This window comes from Choloepus didactylus, chromosome 3 (assembly GCF_015220235.1).
Source record: "Choloepus didactylus isolate mChoDid1 chromosome 3, mChoDid1.pri, whole genome shotgun sequence".
Taxonomy (NCBI): Eukaryota; Metazoa; Chordata; class Mammalia; order Pilosa; family Megalonychidae; genus Choloepus; species Choloepus didactylus.
Window position 1 is genome coordinate 209,137,210 of NC_051309.1, and position 24,469 is coordinate 209,161,678.

Consider the following 24,469-nt stretch of genomic DNA (forward strand, 5'->3'; position numbering starts at 1 on the left):
AAATGAAGAAAATGAAGCACTTTCCCCAAATCTACACCCTACAAATGAAATCCACTGATCTGTCAAATTCTATTTAAAGAACAACTTTCCAATAAAAAAGGGATAAGAAATATCATTGCAAGAAATTTCCTTTAATATTTCTATTTATCACTTTCTTTAAAAGTCTTTAAGTTAAAAACAAACAAACAAAAAAAAAACCCCTGATACTGAAGCAGCAGAGATCTAAAGTGAATACACGATTCAGATAAGCATGTTCCTCCCAGATCTATAAGAACAAAATGAGGGACCTTATGAAATGAATTAAAATGCATGTCACCTAGCGGATTCTGGGCAGAGAGCCGTCTTTAAGACCCAGGGATAGTGTTTGTCTGGAGAGGAAATGTTGCTTTTTGACAGATGCGAGAAATCCCCTTAGTTCTGGCTGTGGGAAGAGAGAAGTGAAGTCAGTCACCTGGTGGTGAAGGCCAGTAAAACAGCAAAGCGGGAGGAAAATTTTTCTCTCCCTCTCTCTTTTCCCCGCCCCCCTCCTCCCGTTTCTCGCCTTTGTAGGATCCCCACCTCCTATTCTCTCAACTCTTTCAGCATAACCTTCAAAGCAGAACATTCCGTTCAGACTTTATTATCTTCTTTTTCCCCACTGAGAGAATACCTCTTAGCGGCAAGGCATTTTTTAAGTCTATTCTGGACTTCGGGGATTCGGTTATCTTGCCGGAGAAATTGATCATTGCTAATGGCTGGGACTCACAGTGTGCTAAATTAGCTACCAGAGTGAGCCTGACGGAGAAAGGCTTTTATCATATACTCTTCTCTTCAGTTTGAACACATTTGCTTGAAATTTGCCGCATGATGCTGTCCAGGGAAGCAGCTTTTTTTCTTGGGATGCAGCAATTCGCTGGTTTCTAAGCTTATTGCAGAAGAAGAAATAATCTTAAAGAGAGTGGATTTTTTTTTTTTTCCTACTTGAGACGACTGAGCTGTGTTGCACAGCGGGAAAGATAACCTGTCACTAAATCTTTGAGGAAGTAAAACAAAGTGAATTATAATTATTATTTATTTATTTATATTATTTTTAACCGGTGGAGGCGGCGTGATCACGGAGAATGAGACTGAGAGAAGCTGCCAGGGCTTGGAGGAGGATAAAGCTGAGTTTAGGCTGGAAACTAAAAGACTAGGTCGGTTTGGGGTACAACTTGCCCGGTTCCTCTCCACTTCCTTCAGTTTCGCTCCATGGACAGATCAACAAACCTGGAGCTCAAGGTACGTGATCCTCTCCCGGCGTCGTTCTTTCCTTTCTTGCTCTTGGTCCCTCGCTCTCTCCTCTTCTTTTTTTCGCTGCCTCTTCCTCGCGCCGCTGGGATAGTTGGGGGCCGGGTGGGACGGCGGTGGGCACTTGGGGTGAACGTACCCGGGCGCAGGCGCCCTGTCTAGGGCCGAGGACGCGGAGGGCGGCTTTCTGGAGCTCGCCTTGCACTCTCGGGCCGGGGGCCCCTCCCTGCCTGCGCCCCTGACGACAGTCGCCCTGTCCTCCTCCTCCTCCTCGTCAGTTACAGCAGCACTTTGGGTTCAAAAGCCGGCGCCGAGAGCCGGTTAATTTTGCCCGGGGAAGCGGCGGCGGCAGCGGCACCACAGTCTCCGCCCGCTGGTCGCCCGGGTTTCCCAGCAAAGTTGCCGGAGCCGCGCGGCCACTTCGCCTCCTCTCCCCCGCGCGGAGCCGGCTTTTTCCCCCGCCCGACACGCGGGCAGCCCATTTCCGCTCGGAGATTCGAGTTTCAAACGCTTCTGCTGAGGAGGCTCGTTTATATCCCGGCACTTAACGAGACCCTTCCCCCTCCCCGACCGCTGACGGGATTTCACCCACAGGTGCCTTGCGCGGGGCGCGAACTCGCGTTCTGCCGGGGTCCCGCCGCCCGTGAAGGGAACTGGGCGAGGTTTCCCCGCTGGCCGGGCGGCTCCCGCGCCGCGGACGTCCCTGTTCTCGACACGCAGCGATGGCGCGGGTCTGAGTTGGGGGGACGCGGGGGGCGGCGAGTGGGGAGGCTCCGGGACCCCTCCCCCGCCATTGGAACCGCGCGCCGCCCCGGCCCCGCGAGGCGCCCCCGCCGCTCTGGCGAGTGTCCGCGCGGTGCCTCGTCCTTCCCTGCCCCGGCTCCGCGCGAGGGGTCGCCGGGCCGGAGCGCCCAGGCTGGAGATTGGCCCCTCTCTGCTTGCGGGCACCGCTGCTTCCAGTTCCCGTTAAAATAAAAAAAATAAAAAAAAGCAACAAGCCACAAAAATAATTCAAATGTCCCGCTCGCCGTAAAAGAAAAAGCGGGAAAGGGGGCGATACTGGGAGCATCCTTTCTTTTGATTCCCTTCCTTTTCCTTAGGCGTTTTCTACACTCTACTAACTTCCTTCAGAGGGTTATTATTAGCAGTATCATCACTGTAATTATTTACCAGAGATTCAGAAGTATAGTCTCAATATGGACTCTTTCTTCGGGTGAGGACCTTTTAGACACCCCCACCCGCCAGGGAAACTTCACTAGTAGAGGTTTCCCCTGAAATGTCAGCTGATGGGTTTGCCCAACAAGCTGAGCAGGCTGGAGAAATCCTCTGTCAAGGGCAAAATCCTTTGTCGGCAGCCTGCCCTCTGCCCTGGCCACAGAGCTTGCCCGGGAGCCGGGTTCTCCCGGCGCTGGGAACTACAGAGGAGGAGAAAGGAGGGACAGGACAGTGGCTCCTGGTGGGGTGGGACCGGCCGCCCCCTGCAGGCGGAGGCAGGCGGGGTGGGAGGGAGGATGGTTAGGAAACCTTGGGCGCTTCATCTCAGGCTGGTCTATTGGAGGAAGTAAAGTAGGGAGAAGGCAGATTTGATGCTCCAGTTAAGTTGGTGATTAAGACCTTCGCCTGGAACTGAAGTCTCCTGTTATAGCTGCCCTATCCTAAGATAAGACACATTGCCTCTGTGTTTGAAAGGATTTCTTGTTGCTTTTCCCAAGCACCCACTTTCTTGGGAGAAGGGGTAGGTTTTATTTGAGATGCAATTGAGAGCTCATAGACTACATTTGTGACGTATTCCCGCCCGCCCCCCCCCCCCACAAGGAGGAGCATACACGTTATATTTTGCTGCCAACTAAATCTAGGGTACGCACAAAGGAAAGCTCTTCCTTAAGCGAAATGGAAGGGAAAATGATTTGAGTGATGAGCTGTAAGTTTCCTACAAACCTATCCTTTTTGGTGGATGAACCCTGGCACCACCAACCTGTTAAGTCAACAGAAGACTCCACAAATAGACAGTGGAAACTTGACTAGTTTGAGTAGAGGATCCCAGTTTAATTTCAGGGAACTACTACACACAACTAGAGTGGGCTGGACTTTGTGGATGGGCAGCAAAGGGTAGAAAAGAGGAAGGGTTTAGGCGTGAAGGGTGTATCGGCGATGACTGGGAAGAAACGAAGGATTGCTAGACACAAGATGTATTGAGGTTGTCAGGGACAAGTTACTATTAAGAGCCAAAGTGGCAATAGAGGATGTAGGCCAGCCTTATTGGAAAATGTTTGAGATATTCTGGTTTGGGAAGTACATTTGTATTGCCAGTTTTTGACAACACTTTTGGAATACTGATGATTTGAAATACGTAACACTTTAGAATATTTCCATTTTGTAGAGATGGATGTAATGAATGTGAAATCACTTGTCTGGATTTCCTCTTATCAGCAGAATCCATTTGTTTGGGTTTTCTAGTCAATTCCGGTTCTTTTAAGTTATTCACTTGTGTCTTCTTTCTGGAGTGTCCCTCACCCCCCCACCCCAACCCCCACCGCACCCCACTCCACCCATGTTCAGTGGAGGAAGAAGAGAAAAAACTCATGGCAGTTATTTTTTGGCATTATTTCCATGTCAACTTTTCTTCCTATCTCCAACTATGCTTACACTGACACAACACTGAAAGTAAAACTTTAATTTTTATGAGGCATATATACAGGAAAAGAAAAAAATTCACTAGAATTTAATAAATTGAAAAATGTGCATAATATTATAATAATACTGTTTAGCTAGTTTTAGGTGATCAGTGTCTTTAGTAGGTGATGCTGCTTGCCTTAGATTTTGAGAAAGAAAGATTGTGCTAATTCTTTAGTTTTGTTCATGGCAAATTATTTTAGCTTTATGAGATTTCAAAAAAAATGTTTTTTTTTATATTATACTAGGTGTGTGAATATTGATTTTTATATGCTCTACAGTAAATGGTGTTGTCTTCTGCGAGTTTTTAAACTAATGATGAACCTCAATAAAGTGTTAAGCCATTGCTCTGATTATCATGAAACTAAATGCAGTATGCATATTAAAATGTATTGGAGGAGAAGTAAATATAGTTACGTGTGTAAAACTTGCTAATGTGAAGGCAAGCATGTTTCATCTCTATTCTGGACACAAATTCCTGCTGAAACAGATCAGTGTTGAAAAGGGAGAGAGTACTCATCCAGAGAATTTGGTCTATTCTGTTTGATGTCTGTTTCTTTTTCCAATGAATGTGTAAATTTACTCTGAATTTTGCCCCTATGTTTGTTTTAAAGAATACCCAACATCAAACAACCCAAAATATGGGTTGTTGCTTTGGAAACATGGGTGTTAATGAATATTAATATTAAAGAAAGTACCTTCTATCCTGGAATATTCCTGTGTTTCTTTTTGGAGTTGATATTTAAAATAAGAACTTTAGTTTTTATTTATCTCTGTAGGTGCCCTCTTTTTAAACAACTGATCTTATGCACTAGAACAGTGTGCTACTGATTTTTTAGAGTTGACAGTTGCAAATTTGCTTTGTGTAAGGTTTATTTATAAGAGACATTGAGGCTGAATAAATAGTTATGATTTAAGTTATGCATGTTACTTTGGTGATTTTACTCAGCTTTTGAAATATTGTGTTACTTTGGCAATCAAGAAATTATGCCTTCAGATGTTAAGAATATATGAGTGGATAATTGTAATTTGCTTTGAGATCAAAACATAAAACACATCAAGATCACTGTACAATTTTTTCAGTGATATCCAATCCTGTCCGGCGCTCTCTCCGCCCCGCCTCGAGTCCTCAGTCGGCCGGCGATGGGGACCAGAGAAATAAGGGGAGAGAGGGTGCGGACAACGTCTTACCCGGAGCACTTGTGATCACTCAGGACTCGCGGTGGTAAAGCAGATAAACTTTTAATGGGACTAGGCAATCATCATCTTTACAGGTTCCACCCGGGGCGAGACACCTCGGGGGAGAACAACCTCGATGCGGCCGTCAGGTACGGCTCCTTGTGGGCTGTCTCCCCGAGCTTTGCCCGGGAACTTTCTTATAAACCTTGCGTGTATCCAATGGGCTAACGCCACGCACACAAGCATGATTGGTGAATACAGCGGGTGGTTACATACATCAGAAGCCGGAAGCAGGATGTGGGCGCCATCTTGGCACCACTCAATGGGCGGGGGGACTTTGGAGCAGGTTTACAGCGCATGCGCTATGCCCGTCCCGGGAGACGGCTCTCCACATCTCCCCCTTTATTATTTATATCGACCCAGTGTCCCCAGTGATGAGTGTGCTCCCGTGAACCCAGATGGCTCACAATTTGTTCCGGTGCTTTGGGGAGTCTGGACTAGGTCTCAGCCATTTAGCGGCGGAGCCTCTAGCACCGACCAGAATGCTCACCTCATATGGAGACAGGAGAGTCCGTGAGCTGGAAACAACATGACTCTCCCTGCAGTGCTTTGCCTTGCAACTGGGGGACAAAGGCGGGGGCAGGGATAGCATTAACCAGAGTCGGAGGCGTCACTAGGCGTCCCTATGCATTGGCTAGAGTCAAGTCTGGCCACAACTATGACTCTGCCTTAGGGACCTACCTGAGACAAAAATTATGACTGCTGGCGTCGCCCGTTATACCCGGGACATAGCTGCGCGCTTAGCTACAAACCTCGCTCCCGAGTGCCCCGCCCGAGGCGGCCAGGATGGGGTATGGCCATCAGAATGGTCGCTGTTGGGGGTATCAAAGGTGGAGGACATAGCCATCATAGTGGTAACACGGTACTGCCGCGCTTGAAACAGGTGTTCTAGCAAAGATTTAACAATGACTAATCCCACCAATAGTCCCACCATCAAGAGAATCCAATTAGTCAAATTGGGCCAAGAGAACCAAGAGGTGACTTGGTCCCACAGATTTTTTACAGTCTCGCCCAGTGTGGAAAGGTCGAAACTAACAGGCTTCAATTTCCTAATGTTCTCAAGTCCCTGAAGGTCGGAGGCTTGGTCCAATGGCCCAGGCCGTATATTCGTTGGCGTTTCTGACAGCTGCTCCCCGGCCTCCCCAGGTGATGCCACGGTTCCCACCAGTCTTTCCGGAACCCACACCGGTTGACGTCCTGGTTCCTGGGGAAAAACACAAACAGAGCCTCCGGCCCAGCCGAGCACCGGGTCAGGGCCTTTCCACTGTGATGTGGAGGGAGCGATATGGCCCTTAACAGTCTCCCATATAAGGACCAGGACTGGGTCCAGACAAATGCCCGTTTGGCGCGCTCGGTCTATATCACGGCCAAGTTTCATCCAAGAGGGCAGGTTGAGGCTGCCAGAGCAGGGAAACCAGGGGGCAAAAGTGGCCACATCATCAAGGAATCGTTGGAGAGAACTTTTCTTAATTGAGATACCCCGCTGTTTCAAAAGGGTCTTTAAGGGGGTTAATAGGGGTGAACTCCCAGACTGCCCCATGCTTGCAGTCGGCACTATCTCTTAATCACTCGGAGAGCTCTTCCGAGTCCCCGGGGCTACCTGAACGCCCACGGGCCCTAGTCCTCGCACGAAAAAAGGGGGTGCTTACCTTCTCGCGGTGATCAGTCGCGGAGGTCAAACCACGGATCCCGGGAGCACGTCTCCGTCGGGTCGAGGGGAACGCGAATGAGTTCGCGGGTTCGAAGTTCCCCGTACGGGCCACCACTTGTCCGGCGCTTTCTCCGCCCCGCCTCGAGTCCTCGGTCGGCCGGCGATGGGGACCAGAGAGATAAGGGGAGAGAGGGTGCGGACAACGTCTTACCCGGAGCACTTGTGATCACTCAGGACTCGCGGTGGTAAAGCAGATAAACTTTTAATGGGACTAGGCAATCATCATCTTTACAGGTTCCACCTGGGGCGAGACACCTCGGGGGAGAACAACCTCGATGCAGCCGTCAGGTACGGCTCCTTGTGGGCTGTCTCCCCGAGCTTTGCCCGGGAACTTTCTTATAAACCTTGCGTGTATCCAATGGGCTAACGCCACGCACACAAGCATGATTGGTGAATACAGCGGGTGGTTACATACATCAGAAGCCGGAAGCAGGATGTGGGCGCCATCTTGGCACCACTCGATGGGCGGGGGGACTTTGGAGCAGGTTTACAGCGCATGCACTATGCCCGTCCCGGGAGACGGCTCTCCACACAATCCCAATTTTTTGCTTTTTTATTTTGTTTGGTTACAGTTGTTCCTTTAATGGGATGACTGGCTAGAAGTTAAAATGGAATTTTCCCACTATTTGCAAAACATAAAACATACGCTTCTGGAGTATCTTCTTAATTATCATTGTGTAAAATGAAAAACTTATCAACTACATATTTAATCCTGAAACACATTAAAAAACTTTTCAATAAATATAATTGTATTTGTATGAGTTAATTAAATTTAGTGCAGTCACTGTTATTTAATTTTATCTCTTTAATTTAAACAAAATTTTATCCACCAAGAACTTGAAACTTGCCCTAGATTGGTGAGAAAACACTTCCCTGAACAATGCAATTAGGTCATTAAGAAAGTTTTGTTTTGGGCAAGAAATGATAATCCAGCAAAAGAAACAAACAAAAAAATGCATAAGTGTTTAAACAAGTGGTTCATTAAAAAATGCTGAGGTCTTAAGCCAAGCCTCATGATACATTTGTCTACAATTGCAGTCAATTGCGAGAGTTGGTGCATAGAATATTTCTAAAAAGGTTTATTTATTTATTTTTTGATTTCATCAATTAGATGCTCAACCCAGGAAAGTAAGGCTTGCTGCAGTGTAGGAGGCTTTATGGAGAGTGTAAGTAGGTGGAATTTTTTTATGTTAGTCATTCCATAGTGAAAAATAGTACTCTTCAACAAGTGTCATATTTTTAGCACTCTGCTTTATAAATTCATTTCTTGGCTTAGAATAAGGAAACATATTTGTGAATCTTGATCTACTTGACTTCCTTCACATCTAAAGGAATTATAACTTCTTGCCATCTTCTCTCTTTCCAGTTCTCTTTTGAGAGCAGTAGCTAAAGATTTAATAACAGTTAACCTTGACTTTTAAAAAAATATTCAGACAACCAACTTGTTTAATTGAAGTTGAAATAAACATCAAGTAACAGTAGTGAAACATTCTTCCCTTATACAGTTAGGAGGGATGAGAAAGCATATATGATCTGATGGAAAGACAATTAAGGAAAGTACATGTGAGGGAAGTTGAGTGAATAACTAGAAATTTTCAGTGGTCTGCTATCATTAGGAAGCATATATTTTGCCGTCTGTACTACCTATTACAGCTTTGCTGATCTCCAGACTTTACCAACTGAAAATACATCAAATTCTGAAGGCCAGTAAAAAAAAGAGTATTTCAAAATTTATGGACTCAAAATCGTAACTACTCAAGATGGCTTAATTCTGTAAGACGTAAGTCAGCATGTGGTTTTTGGGTCTTCCTTTTATGTATTATTTAGTTAGTTGTTTCTCATGCTGTATTGGTATTTCAGCTAAAATACAATTGGGCATAGCTTATGGCTTTAAATTACTAGGAAAATTACCACTTACTTTTGTTCAAATCTTTGATACTTTTTGAGTGTATGTGTTTAAACTGCTAATTGTATAAATAAGTGATTTTTACATTTCCTAGAAAAAATCTATAAGTTTAATTATTGAGAGTTGTGCTGGCTTTATCATAAAATTCCTAGCTTTTAAAACTCTTGGAGACTCAATTTGAGCTACCTCATTTTCTATAAATGTAGGTTTTATGTGCTAACACCTAAGTTTTTATTTTACTCTAAGACGCCTCCTTGGCAAATGTTTAGAAATGTGGGGTGATCGATCCTCAGTGAAACTGACTAGAGATTGCTATACCAGCTTTGGAATGAGCAGATTTAAGGAGAATTATAGAAATTTACATCCTAAGTATTACAGATTGCACCAAGTGCCTTTAGAGATTTTTTGATGCTTCTATATAATATTTTTGTAGATTGTCTCTGAAAAATATTGTAACTTCCAGCCCCACCGGATTTTTGAACACATATTCTGCATTGTTGGTATTAAATGGATTATCTAAAGTGGTCTAGCCAAGTTGTTATTCAAAACCTTTAAAAATAAAGGATTTTAGCTTTCCAGCCAGAAAGGCTGTAATTGCTGTGGTAATGTCCATCAGTGGAACAAGGCTAGAAGCTTTAGCCTGAGATGTTAATTGAACCCCCACCCCACACCCGAATGGAGTTCAGAAGCAGTTGAATCAGGGTGCCCCAAAGTCCTAAAGCTCTCACTCCACATCTAACAGCCTGTATCTTTTGGGGAGATTCATGTGTGCCGTGGAGAGACACTGAATCTGATTGGAGTCGAATTTACGGAATGTTCAAATTCTGACATTTCCACCAACCATTCGTGGCACTTTGAGCATGTTCCTCGATCCCTCTTTGCCTGAGGTTTCTGGGGTGATGGTGGTGTTGCAGGGTGGGAATTAGATTTGGTTAGTGGGTTTTATTGTAATCACTTTTAGCCACAGTTGAAGAATCTGCTCAAACAAAATATTTCAAACAACCCCAATAACTAAAACTGATAAAAGGGGAGCAACTTTGATCTAAGAGGGTTTGGAGGCCCTGCCCAGTTCCCTTCTCCCTTGGCCCTGCAGTCAACCCCTAGCCACTACTAGAAATGTAAGACCGAGGAACCATTGATCTCTAAATATTTTCTAGGCCTGAAGAGTCTATGTCTCTGAATACTTTTTTCAGAGTGATGTTTTTGTGCCTTCCTCCAAGAGAATTATTTTCTAGTTGATAAATAAAGTTAATATAGCTCTTTTTTTCCTTTACATGTGTTTCCTCACTGGAACATCGCAACAGGTATATCTGCTGAGTATTATATTCTCTTTTTATGGATACCGAAATGGAGTTGCAGAGAGTCAAGTAAAATGCCCAGGGTCACAAGATTAATAAATATTGAAGTAAGGACACAAATCCATGTCCTCTCTCTCCAAATCCTATTCTCTTACATATAGGCCAAAGAAGTGAGTAGAAGAATGCCTAATAGCAGGGGTTTCTCTCATGGTAGGAGTTTCTGTCTGAATTTATCTAATATTCTTGTTTCAAACAAAAGTGATTGTATTTAAGCTATAGTCATAGTATTTACTTTTTCTGTATTTTGCATTTTTTACTGAAATGCTCATTTCCATTCATTTATTTTGGGTCAGATTACTGTTGGTTGATATTTGTGAATAAAAGGTAACTGAAAGTGATAGATAAATCATGAATACAGGCCACTGGAAAAGTTTCATAGCCATGAAACAATCTTTTAAATTCCACTATTTTATATATATTTGTCTAACACTACTAGTCTTCCTTGTTATTCTGCCTCTCAGGTCATTGAAAATAATTTTGATTTTTGTTAGGACAATAAATTGGAACTTAACCTCAAGCATGGATTTGACATTTCAACTTGATGGACATTTAGTTTCAGTCTTAAAATATAAAAGATAAATCTGTATGATTATACAACAGTAAAATATTAAGTATTTGGCTGTTATGTTATCCCAGAAATCTGGAAATAAATACCAATGATTCAATCCATAATAAAACTAAAGTTTTCAATGCAATCTTTGAGAATTATAAAATTAAAGAAGTGATTGTAACACAAATTTGGCTTTGATCCTTGAAGTGATTTTTATATCATTTTTTCCAAATTTTATTTATACTAGGAATCACACATGAAAATGTGCAAATCCCAACATTGCAAATCTTGACATTTATGGGTTTAACTAGAGGGTATGTAATTTATTTGGTAACATATTTTCTGCCTGAGAATCCTCATTTTCTTAGATCTCTTTCCTTTCATCATCAGAGCTAGATGCTTTCATTCTTTTGGAGACTGTTTTCCTCAAAAAGAAAAAAAAATAGTTTTAATAATTTTACCAGAGTGACTGCTTAAGTCATGGAGAAGAGAACGTAACAAAAGTGTTTTGAGCTTTGGATCCTGGGTGGTGTGGGCCAGGCTCACATACGTTGTCAGTGCACACCTGCTTTTGTCAGTATCTCAGCAGAATTATTAATGGCTATAAGCCATGAACATCCTGGGTTACTCTTAAATAGTTAAAAATGCAAACTTTAAATCTATGAGAGCCGAGAGTCTACTATATTCATCTTTGCTTGAGGCATGTAATGCTTCAATGACTAATCCACACATTATCATTATCTAACTTATTTCCATATTTGTTTTCACATTTCCATATTTCTTTAGAATTACCAGAGAAATTCATATTATCTACCAAGATAAAAGAGCCTTTGATTCTTTCTTGGATAAAAGAACCAATTCAGCTGCCATGAGCTAAAGTTGTTTTTCTGTTTTTGTTTTTTTTCTGTTGAACATGATATAATAAATCAGTGTTGTAAATAGGAAATTATTGCTATCATTGTGATTCTACAAGTCTATATCTACTAAGAGTATTTGAGGGTTTCAAAAATCTAACTCAGAAGAAGGTAATGAATTCAAGGAAAAAAAATGCTGACCCAAAGATTTATTAAATTATATTCTGAGACATGAGAGAGAGAAGTTCTGTCTAATCTCAGAACCAGGAATAAATGTGCTTCTTCTAAGCAACTGGTTGATATTTAACTTTATGAATCTGTTTCCTCATAAAACCTATTGTATTGACCCCTTTGACCTAGTTGCTAACAAGCTTAGAAGTATATTTTGGACTTACCTGTAACAAGTATTCTTATACTGTAACCTAAATCCTAGCATCGTGTTTTTTGTTTTTTGTTTTTTTTTCAATATTCTTAAATACTTTCTGAAGGAATGAGTGGTTATAAATAAATGCATACATACTTAAAAATTAAAAATTATTAAAGCCTTCCACAGAGACTTGTTATTATTTTCTTCATGTGTCAGTGGGCATGCCTTCATACTTGACATCTCTTATAAACTCTCTGTGCATTTTCTTTAATTTGTCAGGGGCTACAAAGTTTAGGAAGTTTGAATTATCGTGCTGTGTGTATCCAGTTAACATGCTATGGGCATGACTTCCATTGCATATAATAGCTGCAATAACTAGTGAACCTGGTTTCCACGAAATGAAACCCACTACGCTCCTAGAGTAAGAGACTGATATTTACCACGTAACGCTCTCAGAACTTATACTTGTTCTTGGGACATTCTGTCATATCATTTATTATTTTTTTTATTGTTCAAAGATTTGGCCTTTACTATCTGCATTTCTAATGCCACTTACTTTTGTCTGGAGCAGTAGCATTACTTTAGGAAAAGTTAAAATAAATAAGCTCATCTTAATCAGCATTTTCTTTAATGCTTTCAAATCCACTTTGTAAAATCAATGTTTTGATCAGTTGATTGCTCTAGGCAGCAGAGGCAGTTGGGCTTTCAATATTTTATTTCATTTCACTGCTTCTTAAAGTTCATTCCTGATTCATGGTTCAAAGAGGAGATCCATGCACAGTACTGTGACATAATGATAAAAGTCTTATTTTTACTACATCCTAGGGGGTATTGGTTTCCATTTCCTGGAAGAAATTATGAGCATTTAGTAATAACAATGAGAAAGATACAGTTTTTGGCATGTGGCAATGCAGTTGAGGGTCTTTCATGTGCTTCTGAGTCCAACTATAATACAAATATGCTTTCATTTCTTAAGTACTAATATATAGTTTAATAAATATATTTGTTCCAATTTTTTTACTAAAATAATCATAACTCAATATATAATAAATATTAACAACTGATTTAAAGCGTTTAACACTTGCAAATAGTAACATTTTTTGCAACATCTGTTTCAAATTTAAACATACCTGAAATGGATTTCAGAAACTTTTGGAAACATTTAATTCAAAACATACTCAACTTTTATATTGTATGTGCTAATATGCTATCTCAAATGATTAAATAGTTAAGTTTATACTTTAATTTGACCTTCATAGACATCCATAATTGAAAAAAAAATCATCTGTGAACATACTGTTTAACTTTGTGCATTCTTTGTCTCAGTGTTCTGACGCTTTGTGAGAATCACTGTCCATCTTATTTGTAAACTCTGTGTTCATTCCAAGTTGTAGAATTGTACATTAGTGTTTTTCTGCATGCACTATGCAATAAAAGTCCCAGAGATTGAAATTTCATTTTCCACCTGTCTTACTGATAAACAGTATTGGATTATGAGTGAATAAGGATTACAAGAAGAGAAAATCAACTAAAATTTGGGAAAGTTAACAGCAGTTTAAAGCATAATCGAAAGAGAATGACTAAGTAAACACAAAAATAAACAGAATAAACATCATGTTCCCAACCCAAAGGAACATTTGGCTTAATGATATTCTGTCCTCTTTGATTTAAATATCCAAAGCCTAACTTTTACATTACAAGACCTGTGATTCACTGTGGTATTAGTAGATATATTCCTTATAGCTCTTTGATATACGCAGTACTGAAACTTTAGCAAGAGCTTGGCTTTTAAAAATTTTCAGTATGTATGCAATATAGGAACTTTTATCATTTGCTATTATGCTTTCAAAGTATTTTAATAGCTCATTTATGTGTGCTTTCTCTCTGAAGTTTCTGCTGCCTGGGATTTTGTTCTTGGACTTTTGCTAGTTCTTTTCTGCACACACTTCCTAGATGGTCTTATGTAGCTATCTGCTATTATGTACCTATCTACTAATGTGTCCTATTATGTAGCTATCTCCAGTCGATTACTGATGCAGATTGTACTTTTACTTGCAAAGTGATGATACCCAGTTATGCACACTCATCCTTCACCTCTTACCAGAGCTACCGTCCTGTCTCCCAATTTTCAACTATCTATTGGAAATCATTATCTGGTTGTTTTACGGGCACTTCAGTCTAAAAAAATTGAGTGCGTCCTTCCCTCTTCAAATCTCCTCCTCTCCCAGTATTCTCTATTTTGATTAATGCTGTCACCATTTACTTAGGATGCAAGCCAAAGCATTTGGGGTGCTTCTCTATTTATCCCTTTTCAGTATCTCTCTCTTCCAAGTGATCAGTAAGTCCATTATACCTCATAATTCCACACTTTTTGTTAAGAGACCAGATCAGGTTGTCATCTGCTCAAATGTGCATTTTTGTCAAATGTTCTCTTGTCTTATCCAAAGAGGTATATATGTATTTCTTGCAGTGATCCTGGCAATGTCACAATTATGGCCATAAGGTTAGGAGTCAGGTTGGAATTACTGTGAAGGTATTTATACATTGTCTTTTGTGTTTCCCGGTAAGCCAACTCAGAGTAAGTTGGTTAAGAGACTGGGGAACCAAGACTGGGCCTGATGCTGGATGGAGGATTTAGAGGTTTCTAGACATGCTTAAGGGCATCCTTAAATACAGAGGAAAGATGATCTCTGGATGGTAAATCTGATAGTAGCCACTGATAAGCCATGACTAAAATATTCAGGTTGGGGAAAAGGGAACCACAGATTATTCAGAGATATTAATGAACAATTTTGATTTTCTGCTGTGATGAGATCATCGTGAGTCCCAGAACCACGTTAGATAATTTTCTTAGCTGATTTCCTTTATTTTTGACAGTTTGATCAAATTTCCAACAGACAACAAAAACCATATGCTTTTGGGAATTTGGCAGCTCTGTCTCCTTGAGCTGGTCCAGCTTTGGGGTAAGCTACCTACTGATAGAGAGGCATCCCAGATGTAATCTTATTGAAGATAGGCCAAGATGTTTGGATTCTGAAAAACAAATCATTTCTATTGAAACTGGTTGGTTAGTTATCTGTAATCTCAGCTGTTGGTTAAATGCCTTTGTAGTTGTTTTAATATTGTTATCCTTAATTTGTCAGTACAATTTATTAACTGTCATAGTTATGCCTTGACTCTTCTATGGGGGTTGTATTATGGGCTGATAAAATAAGTAACACAGACACGCTAACATTGAAGTAGAGTGGGGGATGGGCAAATTCTAGTTGACTGGTGAGTACAGCAGGGGCCAATGAAGGATCTTCTAAGAAAATGTGATTTTCAAGAAGGAGGGATTCTAAGAGTCAAGATTTGTCCATGGCTTCCCAAATGGAGAATCTTCCTTATTAAGGAAACAGCTAATTTCCTTGTACTCTCTAACTGGGCCTCCCCCTCTCCAGTCTAATCTCCAGGCAATACATGTTCCACAGCGCTTCCAGATTTTCCTTTTGAAATGAAATGGTAATATTTTTCACTCACTTGCTTAAAAGTCTTTGTTGAGTCCCTGTTGCTTATTTCACAATCCCCATTCCTCAACATGATATAGAGCTTGCTGATTTCCGGGCTACCCAGGAGCCCTCTCTTTCTTACCTCCAAATATGCACACGTACGTGCACACACGCATATTCTACCATAACTTTGAGTATGTCCATTTTGGACATGCCAGTTCCTTTCACTCCTTTGCAATCATGCGTAGGTACTTGTCAGGAACACATCTCCACTTCTTTGTCAAGAGAACTTATACTTATTGACCAGTATTTAGTACAAAGAAGATATGGTTGTTTCTCTCAGTGTTCTTAACATACTTTCTGCTTTTAGCTCCATTACACACTTCTATCTAAATTTCTTTGTGGCCAGAGACCATGTATGGTAACAGTCCTTTGAAGTTTGTTGAGAATTTCTTTAATGTCCAGTATAGAGTCAATTTTCGTAAATGCTCTGTGCTTTCTTGCAAAGAATGGGTATTTTTCATTTCTTGGAGACAAAGTCCTAGTTCTACCCATGAGATTAGCTTATTATTTATGTTGTTTATATTTTCCATAATCTTATTATTTTGTCTGTTTGATCTGTCAATTATGGAAGATGTGTGTTAAATTTTCCTGTTAGGATGGTGGATTTATTTATTTCTTCACATAGGTCTCTCAAATTTTGCTTTATATATTTGATGCTATTTTATCAGATACATATAAGTTTAGAACTGTTATGTTTTTCTGGTGAATTGAGATGTTTATTATTATGTGTTAACCTTCTTAGTTTTTGGCAATGCTTTCTTTCTTAAAATTTATTTTCTCAAATTTTAATATAGCTACACCAGCTCTAATTAATACCACTACACCATTAACCAGCTTTGTTTTGGTTAGCATTTTCAGATATATATCTTGCATCCTTTTACTTTTAAACTGTTTGTACACTTATGTTTTAGATTTATCTCTTGCAAATAGTATATAGCCAGATTTTAGAAATCTATTTGGTCTTTTTTTTTTTTTTTTTTTTTTTTTTTGCTTTTTAAATAATGAATTTAGCTTATTTATATTTACTGTAATTTTGAATACATTTGGATTAATTTCTACCTTCTTACATCATGTTTTCTTTCATCCCAGAAATCACTTTCCTGTTAGCATGTGGCAAACTCTCAGTTTTCTTGGTAGTCTGAAAATGTTTTCATTTCAACTATGTTTTTGAAAGATATATATTTTTCTGGATTACAATGCAATGAGCAGATGTTTTCTCATAGTATATTGAAGGTATCGTTTCACTGTCTTCTTGCTTCCAGTGTTGTCAATGAGAAATCAGCTCCTAATCCAAACGTCATTTTATAGAGATAGTTTCTTTTCTCTTCAGCAACTTAGAAGGCTTTCTCTTTGTCTTTAGTGTTCTGAAGTTTTACTATGATGTCTATGTGTGATTTTTTGTTTATTTATCCGGCTTGATATTTTGTTTCCTGAATCTCAGTGAAAGGTGAAAAATTGACTGTTACAAATAGAGTTTATCTAAGATCCACAATATTATCTTTTTAAGAAGCTTTCCCCTAATAACTTCAATTTTATACTTTTAATAATTATACATATGCTGCACTGACTCTACTATTTGGTGTGAAAATATAAATATATAAGTATAAAACACTGATGATTGTGGTTTGTTTTGTATGTCTTACATACCTAATATTGCCTCCTGAAGCACTGACATGTGGTAGATATTTATTAATCATTGTTGATAAATAGTTGGTGGTTAACCAGGACTTCGTATTGGGGGAAATGATGCTCTCTCTTTGTAGTCTGCTTTTTTGTTGTTGTTGTTACTTGATCCAACACTGAATGAAAATACGAATTAAATGATAAAATCAATGGTATCCAGTTCCTTAATCATTTTTAATTGTTGGTCCATACCACTTCTTCTCTGTGCTATATTTTCATATGACTTCTTTTTCTAATTTAGTACTACACACACACACACACATTTTTATGTAGTTTTTTTAAAAGTTGATGAATCAGTGTTTTGGTAGGGGGTGGGGGGGGCCTTGCAAAGAGCACCAAGACTTCTAGGAACTTACAGCAAGTTGGAATGTATATTAAAAAAAAAAAAAAAACTCTTGTAAAATATTTATTTACCTCAAAAGTAAAATGAAATGGCTAAAATCAATAATTGAAGAGATTCTTTCTGATTATGTGATAGACAACTACTGGTAAAAGCTAATAAATTAGATTAGTTGTGAGCATTAATATCTTAATAAAAATTAATTTATCAGATTTGCTAGCAAGCAGGTTCCTAGAATGGTGGGCTTTTTCCTAAGATAAGAGATTTTTTTTTTTTCCATAACAGAAAAGCAAGCAGTTCCTGCCAATTATTTTCTATCATATCATCGTGGTCTTCCCTAAGCCAAAATCTAGATCCTTATAGGAGAAAGCTGTATTACCGTGTTTGCTCTGCATCTCTGGTATTGTCCTACCCTGCCATTGAGGAAGAGCTCCTGGCAACCATAGTTTGACTTCTTGGGACTGACTTCTTAGCCATAGCTAATTTGGCCCTGATGAGCCACCCAGTCCAGGGTGGGCCAATTAGTTTCTCTCTCCATGGCATATGGATGAAATAGCATGATTTCAAATGTTTAGATCCTGTGTCATCTTTTTATAGCAAATAATGTTTATAAATTTTTATAAATTTATATATTTTTCTAATGCTCCCTTTAGAATTACCTTAAAACATGCTTTGATAATACATAATCTATTTACACATAACTTTTAAAATATCTTGAACTAACTATAATACCAAAGAGAAACAAAAGCAAAGCATTTTAGAATGTTTCTATGTATTTCAAAATGTAAATGCTAGGACCCAATTATACTAGAAGACATAAGGAAGTGATTAGATGCTTGTACTATATTGAAAATCACAGTGAATGCAAGAGGGATAGAGATGTGTTGTGTAGGCCACTCAGATTCCATGAGCGCTATTCCTGGTAGTGACATATTTTTTTGAAGTAGTGAACAACTCTGGTAAGTTCTGAACAAAAGAAAATATGAAGTGTTTTCTGTTCACATGGAGGCTGAATTCTTGGCAAATTCATTAGGTGTGCAAAAATTCATTAACTTGTAAAAATAAAAAAAATTGTGTAAAATGGACTTGAATTCCAGGCACAATTGTGCATGCCTGTTCCACACATTGCTGTATTTTTAGCTTCTGTGGTTTCCTCCCATTGTAGCCAGCAGTGACCCCCAAATCAGTGACAGCTCCAAATGGCCCCACAAATTCCTAAAGGCCTTTATGACCTCTGGGATTTATGGAATTATGATGATTAAAGACAGGGTAGGTCTGTTTCTTAGTGTTGCTAGAATTCTGAACAAAAATTTGGAAACTGTTTTTGGTCCACCAAATGCAGTGCACAGCTGTGGACACCTGCTGCTGAGGAAGAATGAAGCAGAACAGAGAAGAGAAAACGAGTTCCATGCTTTCTAGAGTATTATGATAGTCCCCTGAAAATAAATCCTTCTCTTTCCCAACCCTCCATTAGTTTAGGCTGATTTCTATTATTTGCAACTAAAAGAGTCTTTTCTAATACTGCCCCTCTCCCCAAATCCAAGGGAACTTTGGGATTTTCGTATGGATTGCAACTTCTAGAAGCAAATAAAATTGTTTCAGTGTACTATAGCCTATGCAGTTTTCTAAGAACTTCTTTCCTAATTGGGTCTAAATGGTTCAGAAAGTAGATCTTCAGGACTCAGTTGGCCTCTATGAGTATAACCATAATTGCCCACTAGAGGTTGGGGCAAAGCAGCCCCGTTTGCCGAGGCCTTGGAACTTTGAGGCCTCCATGTGCTCTTGTTTTAGCCTCATTTGGCCACTGTTGCAGATAAATGCATTAAGAAAATGGTTTTGCTACTACATCTATGATTCATATACTTATTGGAAAAGACCAGAGAACAGGAATCTTGGAGTAGGACTTTATACATAGAGACATCAGTTTATCCAAAGAGAGTTAGAAAACTGACCTTTAGAATAACTGCTTCTACATATATTATTTATCTTAGAAACTTTTGGTTTTAATATATTGTTTAGACTATATTGAGATGAAGTGCTTTTTCCTTATTATTTTTATTGCTAAGTATGTTTGTGGGAAGTGATATTTTCTATTTATTCTTGAAAGTATTTTAAGATCTGTTTCTGTCAGGAATAAGTTTGTATTGAAGATCTATATATTTCAAAGGCATCATTAAAACCATCTTTATGTCATTTCTAAGAGTCATATTTATCAAATGAATCATTTCTATATTTCTTTTCACAACTATCATCGAATTAATTTTTGCATTTAAAAAAAAAAAAGCATTTTGCTGTATCCCCAGTACCTAGGGGGAATTAAGTCACCTTTGAATCTAAGTTGAGTTTAATCTTGATTTTACTGTTTTTTTTTCTGCCTCCTAATTCGTTATGAGACACAAGTGATTATGTGATTATATGTCTCAGCACAGTTCTTTCCTTATTTAAACTTTGTTTCATTCAGTATTCATTTACGTGGGGTAGATAATATTCAGCATTCAGGTAAATATGTCATTTACTCTGGCTCCTGAGATCACTTGAACTATTACATAATAAAATTAATGGGATATGAGTAATGTCACTGCATCCTGATAACATTCCCATCATAGTCTGACAGACCGAAAAAAAACTGGACCAAACCAAAACAAAAAAAAAACACATGCCTTTCCCAGATGACCATTCTGTTGAATTTGGTATTTCTGGTTTTTAACCAGTGAGTAATAGTAAATAAATGATAGAATATAACAGTAGAAGCTGCATTTGAAGGTTGGCACCTGATGCATCAGAGTTTATGGATCATATTGACTCAGCAAAGCATTTTAACTCAGCACTGCCAAATCAAGATTGTTGGTTTGTATTTTGTCCAAGCCACAAACTTGCCTGTGTATGTAAAATATATCAAAACCAGAATTGTTTTGAAAAACAAAGGAGAAAGTTAAGGAAAATAATAACATGATAGCAACCCACACATATAATCCCCGAGAGAGTTAAATTCATTTGCTATCAAACTCATTAAACTCTTAAACTATTAAATACATTTAAATAATGATTTATAAATAAACATACTATGATGATAACCACTTAGCTAAATATCTTGAACAAAAGTGCTCAAAATACATTTATTGATGTTTAATTTGAATATAAAAGATCTTTACTTTCTTAATCATGGAGAACTTCTTGGGATAAAGTGAGTGGCAGCCTGTTCATTGAAGAAGAAATTTAATGTCATCTAACATCCATGGACACTTAGCGTATAGTCTCTTTGCCCAGCTTTGGGAGCCACAAAGACATGATTCTTTTCCAGCTCCACTTGTAAGCTGTGTAACCTTGGGCAAGATACTTAATTTTACTAAATGTCAATTCTCTCATATAGTAAAATGGGATTAATAATTGTCCCTACCACATATGGTTGTAAGAATATAGTGAAATAGTTATGTGGGTGCACTCATCAGTTTCTTGACAGGGAGCCACCTATCCATGTACAGGTTATTATTCCATTGTTGTTGTTAATATTATATAGGTAGGGGTGGGCAAGAATGAGTGAAACATGATTGGGATGTAAAAAACAAAAAGAAAAAATGCATATTCACCAAAGGTTGCGTATTCCCCCTAGGAAGAGAAACTGATGAAAAGAACTTGCTGCGTGGGACAGGGTTGACAGATGGCCACTTTAAAATCTGTCCTGAGGAGGGCATTTAAGTGTTGGTGTTTGCATGGCTCTATGGTAGACTAAATGTAAGTGCTTGAGTTTAATAATATCAAAAGTTCTCCAAAGGTTCTTAATTGCCTAAAGGCAGCTTTTAATTTTAAACACAGAGAAAAGTCAATCAGCTTACACCTAAAAATACGCATTGGAATGTGTTTTGCATACATTAAAATCTCATTTCACATCTCACCAAGTTTAACTACTTTTTTGCTCAACTAATCTCAGATTTCGGTATTTTATTTATTTATAATAGAATGCATAGGTTGTTTAAACTTATGCAGATCAGCTTTTGTATGCCTGATTTCAGAGATGTGGTTTCCTTTGAGATTTTAAAATAAAAAGGCTTTCATTAGAAACTTAAGAAAAGTTATATACTAAAAATAAGTTTTCTTTCAACCCTTTGGGGAAATAAAAACTAATAGAGTGGGAAAAAAGCAAAATTTTATTGAAATATATTCATATTACATAACAGTCTGTTTTATATAGAATTTATTTTATGTGTGTTTACCAAAGTAAAATTAAAAAGACACTGTGTAGTTGTTCTGGTTTGCAGACCATTTTAGTACACATATCCCTTGTTTCATAAGCCTCATTGCTATGAATTTTCTTTGCTTGAAGATTTGCAAAGGAGAATTTCATCTTTTAATTGTATATGTTGACAACCAGTCTGTCTTCCTATGCTGATATTTCATAATGCCAAGTGGAAATATGAGCACCTGAAAATCAGGAAAATAGGAGAAGATATTGCTGATAATGTTCCTCTCCACATTTTTCAGGATGGGGTTGGGGAAATGGGATTCAGTTACAGCCCCCTCCCTGCCTGGGCTGGTGTAATTTAGCATCACTGAGAGTTCAGCCTTCTGGTTATGGGATTCAAGCTGAAATGACCATTGAAATTCCCCTCAAATTATTTCGGTTAGTTCAATTCATAACCCTGTATTCTGGGGGCAAGTAAGCTATTATAACGGTCTGGGTTTTCTTGTTTGTTTGTTTGTTTGTTTTTCATCCAACCAATTTTGTTACCAAAAAAATAAATAAATAAATAACAAGATACGATGCCTGAAAGACAATGGTATAGAAAGAATCTATCAGTCCTCCCAAAAGATTGTCCTCAGTACAGTGGTAGAATTCTTTACCATTTGGTCTTCTCTCCTCCCCTGATCCCATGTGCTGGTGGAACCCTGGACAAAAGACTTTCCACAACTTTATTATGAGCCTGCAATGTAAGAATATAGTTCGACACAAGACGATAGTCTAAGGATCTCTCCCATTCTAGCATTGTATCTGTCTGTAACTCTATTCTACTACAGCTGCTGCTACTATAGTTATATTTTATGCTTTGACCTCTTTGAAACACTTGACATGTAGAAGATACAATTCCAGGAATGTAAAGTAACAAGATGTTTATTTTCTCTAATAGTGAAGTGATGACAACAGTGATATCCCTGTAGACCTTCTGACAGTTTTCTGGGAGTTCTGAGCTTTTGGTATGTCTAGCCTCCTTTTGAAAATTTTTGGGATAAAATAAAATATTACATAAAACTTCCTTTAACAAGAACAACAACAACAAAAAACTGCCAAGTGCCTTTGCTTTCAATCTTATCCCCAGTGAATGCAATTAATGGCCTGGGCAAAGGTTAGTTAGTAATAATGGATATCAGAGTTGATGGGACCACATGCAAGATGTTCTGGACCCTTCTCTACTGCATTGGCTTCACTTTTTCCTAAATTATGTGGGGACATTGACGGTATGCTGTTGATGAGGTAAGGTTCAAGCATGCACTTCAAATATTCAAACAGAATGAAGGAAAACTGTCTTCGAAACAATGAAAATTGATATTTCTATCTTTGAAATTCCAGTTTGAACATATTCCCTCCAAAGTATTTTTTAGTTATGGTTCATCAGTTTATTATCAATGGTAGTACATATAGCCCCTTTTAAAGATGACTGTTGGTGGTTTATTACTATTCCAGAAGTCACTTAACACTGCTAAAGCAAATGCCTCATTTCAGCTCATCTTGGTATTGAAGCTTGGCAATTTGGACCAAGAAAGCTTACATTTATTGCTCTTATTGTGCTTAAAAAAAGATCCATGGCAAACTACATGATAGTCTTACATTTGGTTGGCCCTGATCTTACAGAACTTACCTTTAAACACCTACAGGCATCATTAGATAGACAGTCTGGAATCCGAACTGTCCCCCAAAGCAATGTCTGTGGAAATAACAAATTCAGTAAGAATTTTGATTGTTTGTGTTATATTCAGATAATGGAATTTTCCTGAAACTTAATACGCAAGTTCCTTCTTGGGATAGGAAATACAGTGAATTTCAGGAAAAATATTTTAGAGACAGTCGATGTAGACTTTCTTTTATAAAGTGGAAAGCAGCATATAAATGCAAAGTGATTATATATTACATACTATTTTGAAGAGAAAGAATAATTTTAATTGTAACTTTGATACATCTGCTCTAAAGCCATCAAGATGCTCAAATCTACTTCAGTAAGCTGATAAATTTATAAACTAATTCCTTACACTGTTTTATATATTCTGCAATCTATACTGTCATTACTTAAAGATGAAAAGAGGGAGTTGTTTCAAGAATAAATGTTAAAAGATGCAAACTAACATGCTCTTTTAATTAAGGAAGCCTGCGGATGAGAGTGTGGGAAGAATATCAACCCTAACATGTATTTTATATATTGTATCCTACACTAGCTTTCATCATAGTCTCATTATCTGAAATTTCTCTTTTCTTTGTAATTGAAAGGGCACCAGCGTCTCATTTATTATTGAGTTTTCTGTTTTTGTTTCCTCTTGGTAGCATCTCTGAAGACTGCTTGCCAGACTATATCCTTAAAATCACTCCTTCAGCAGCCTGGATTAACACTAATTTTGGAAAGGGGAAGGTAAACCAAGTGTTCAAAATATGTGTCTAAGGTTTCTTAAATATGACCTCTGTAAAGAATATGCTTCCTTTGGGAAGATAAAATATAACGTGAGCTACCCACTATTCAGGGAATCAGCCCAAGATTGCACAGGAAGATGTGCATGTCTAGCATGACAAAATACTCTTACAAAACCCAAGATGTGATTAGAAACCATACAGAGCCTTTGGATTTCAAACCTAATTTTGATTAGCTAGTATACTAGATATTATATAAGTAATTATACTCCCAGTCACGTAAAAGTTGGATGCTTCAAAATTAAAACACTCATAAATCTCAAAGAGTGTCATCTCTCAAAACATTAAGTGAAAGAAGCAG

The 24,469-nt window shown here is 38.5% G+C and overlaps 1 protein-coding gene across 1 annotated transcript in view; it reads left to right on the forward strand.

The window, feature by feature from the left end:
- The first annotated feature begins 607 nt into the window (after positions 1-607).
- The window catches only part of SGCZ (sarcoglycan zeta), a 1,224,523-nt gene continuing 1,200,661 nt past the window's right edge, over positions 608-24,469 (forward strand). Inside the window, exon 1 of the mRNA XM_037831246.1 lies at positions 608-1,257. Within this exon, the coding sequence (XP_037687174.1) occupies positions 1,228-1,257 (30 nt within the window). The 5' untranslated portion in view covers positions 608-1,227. The remainder of the gene's footprint in view (positions 1,258-24,469) is intronic.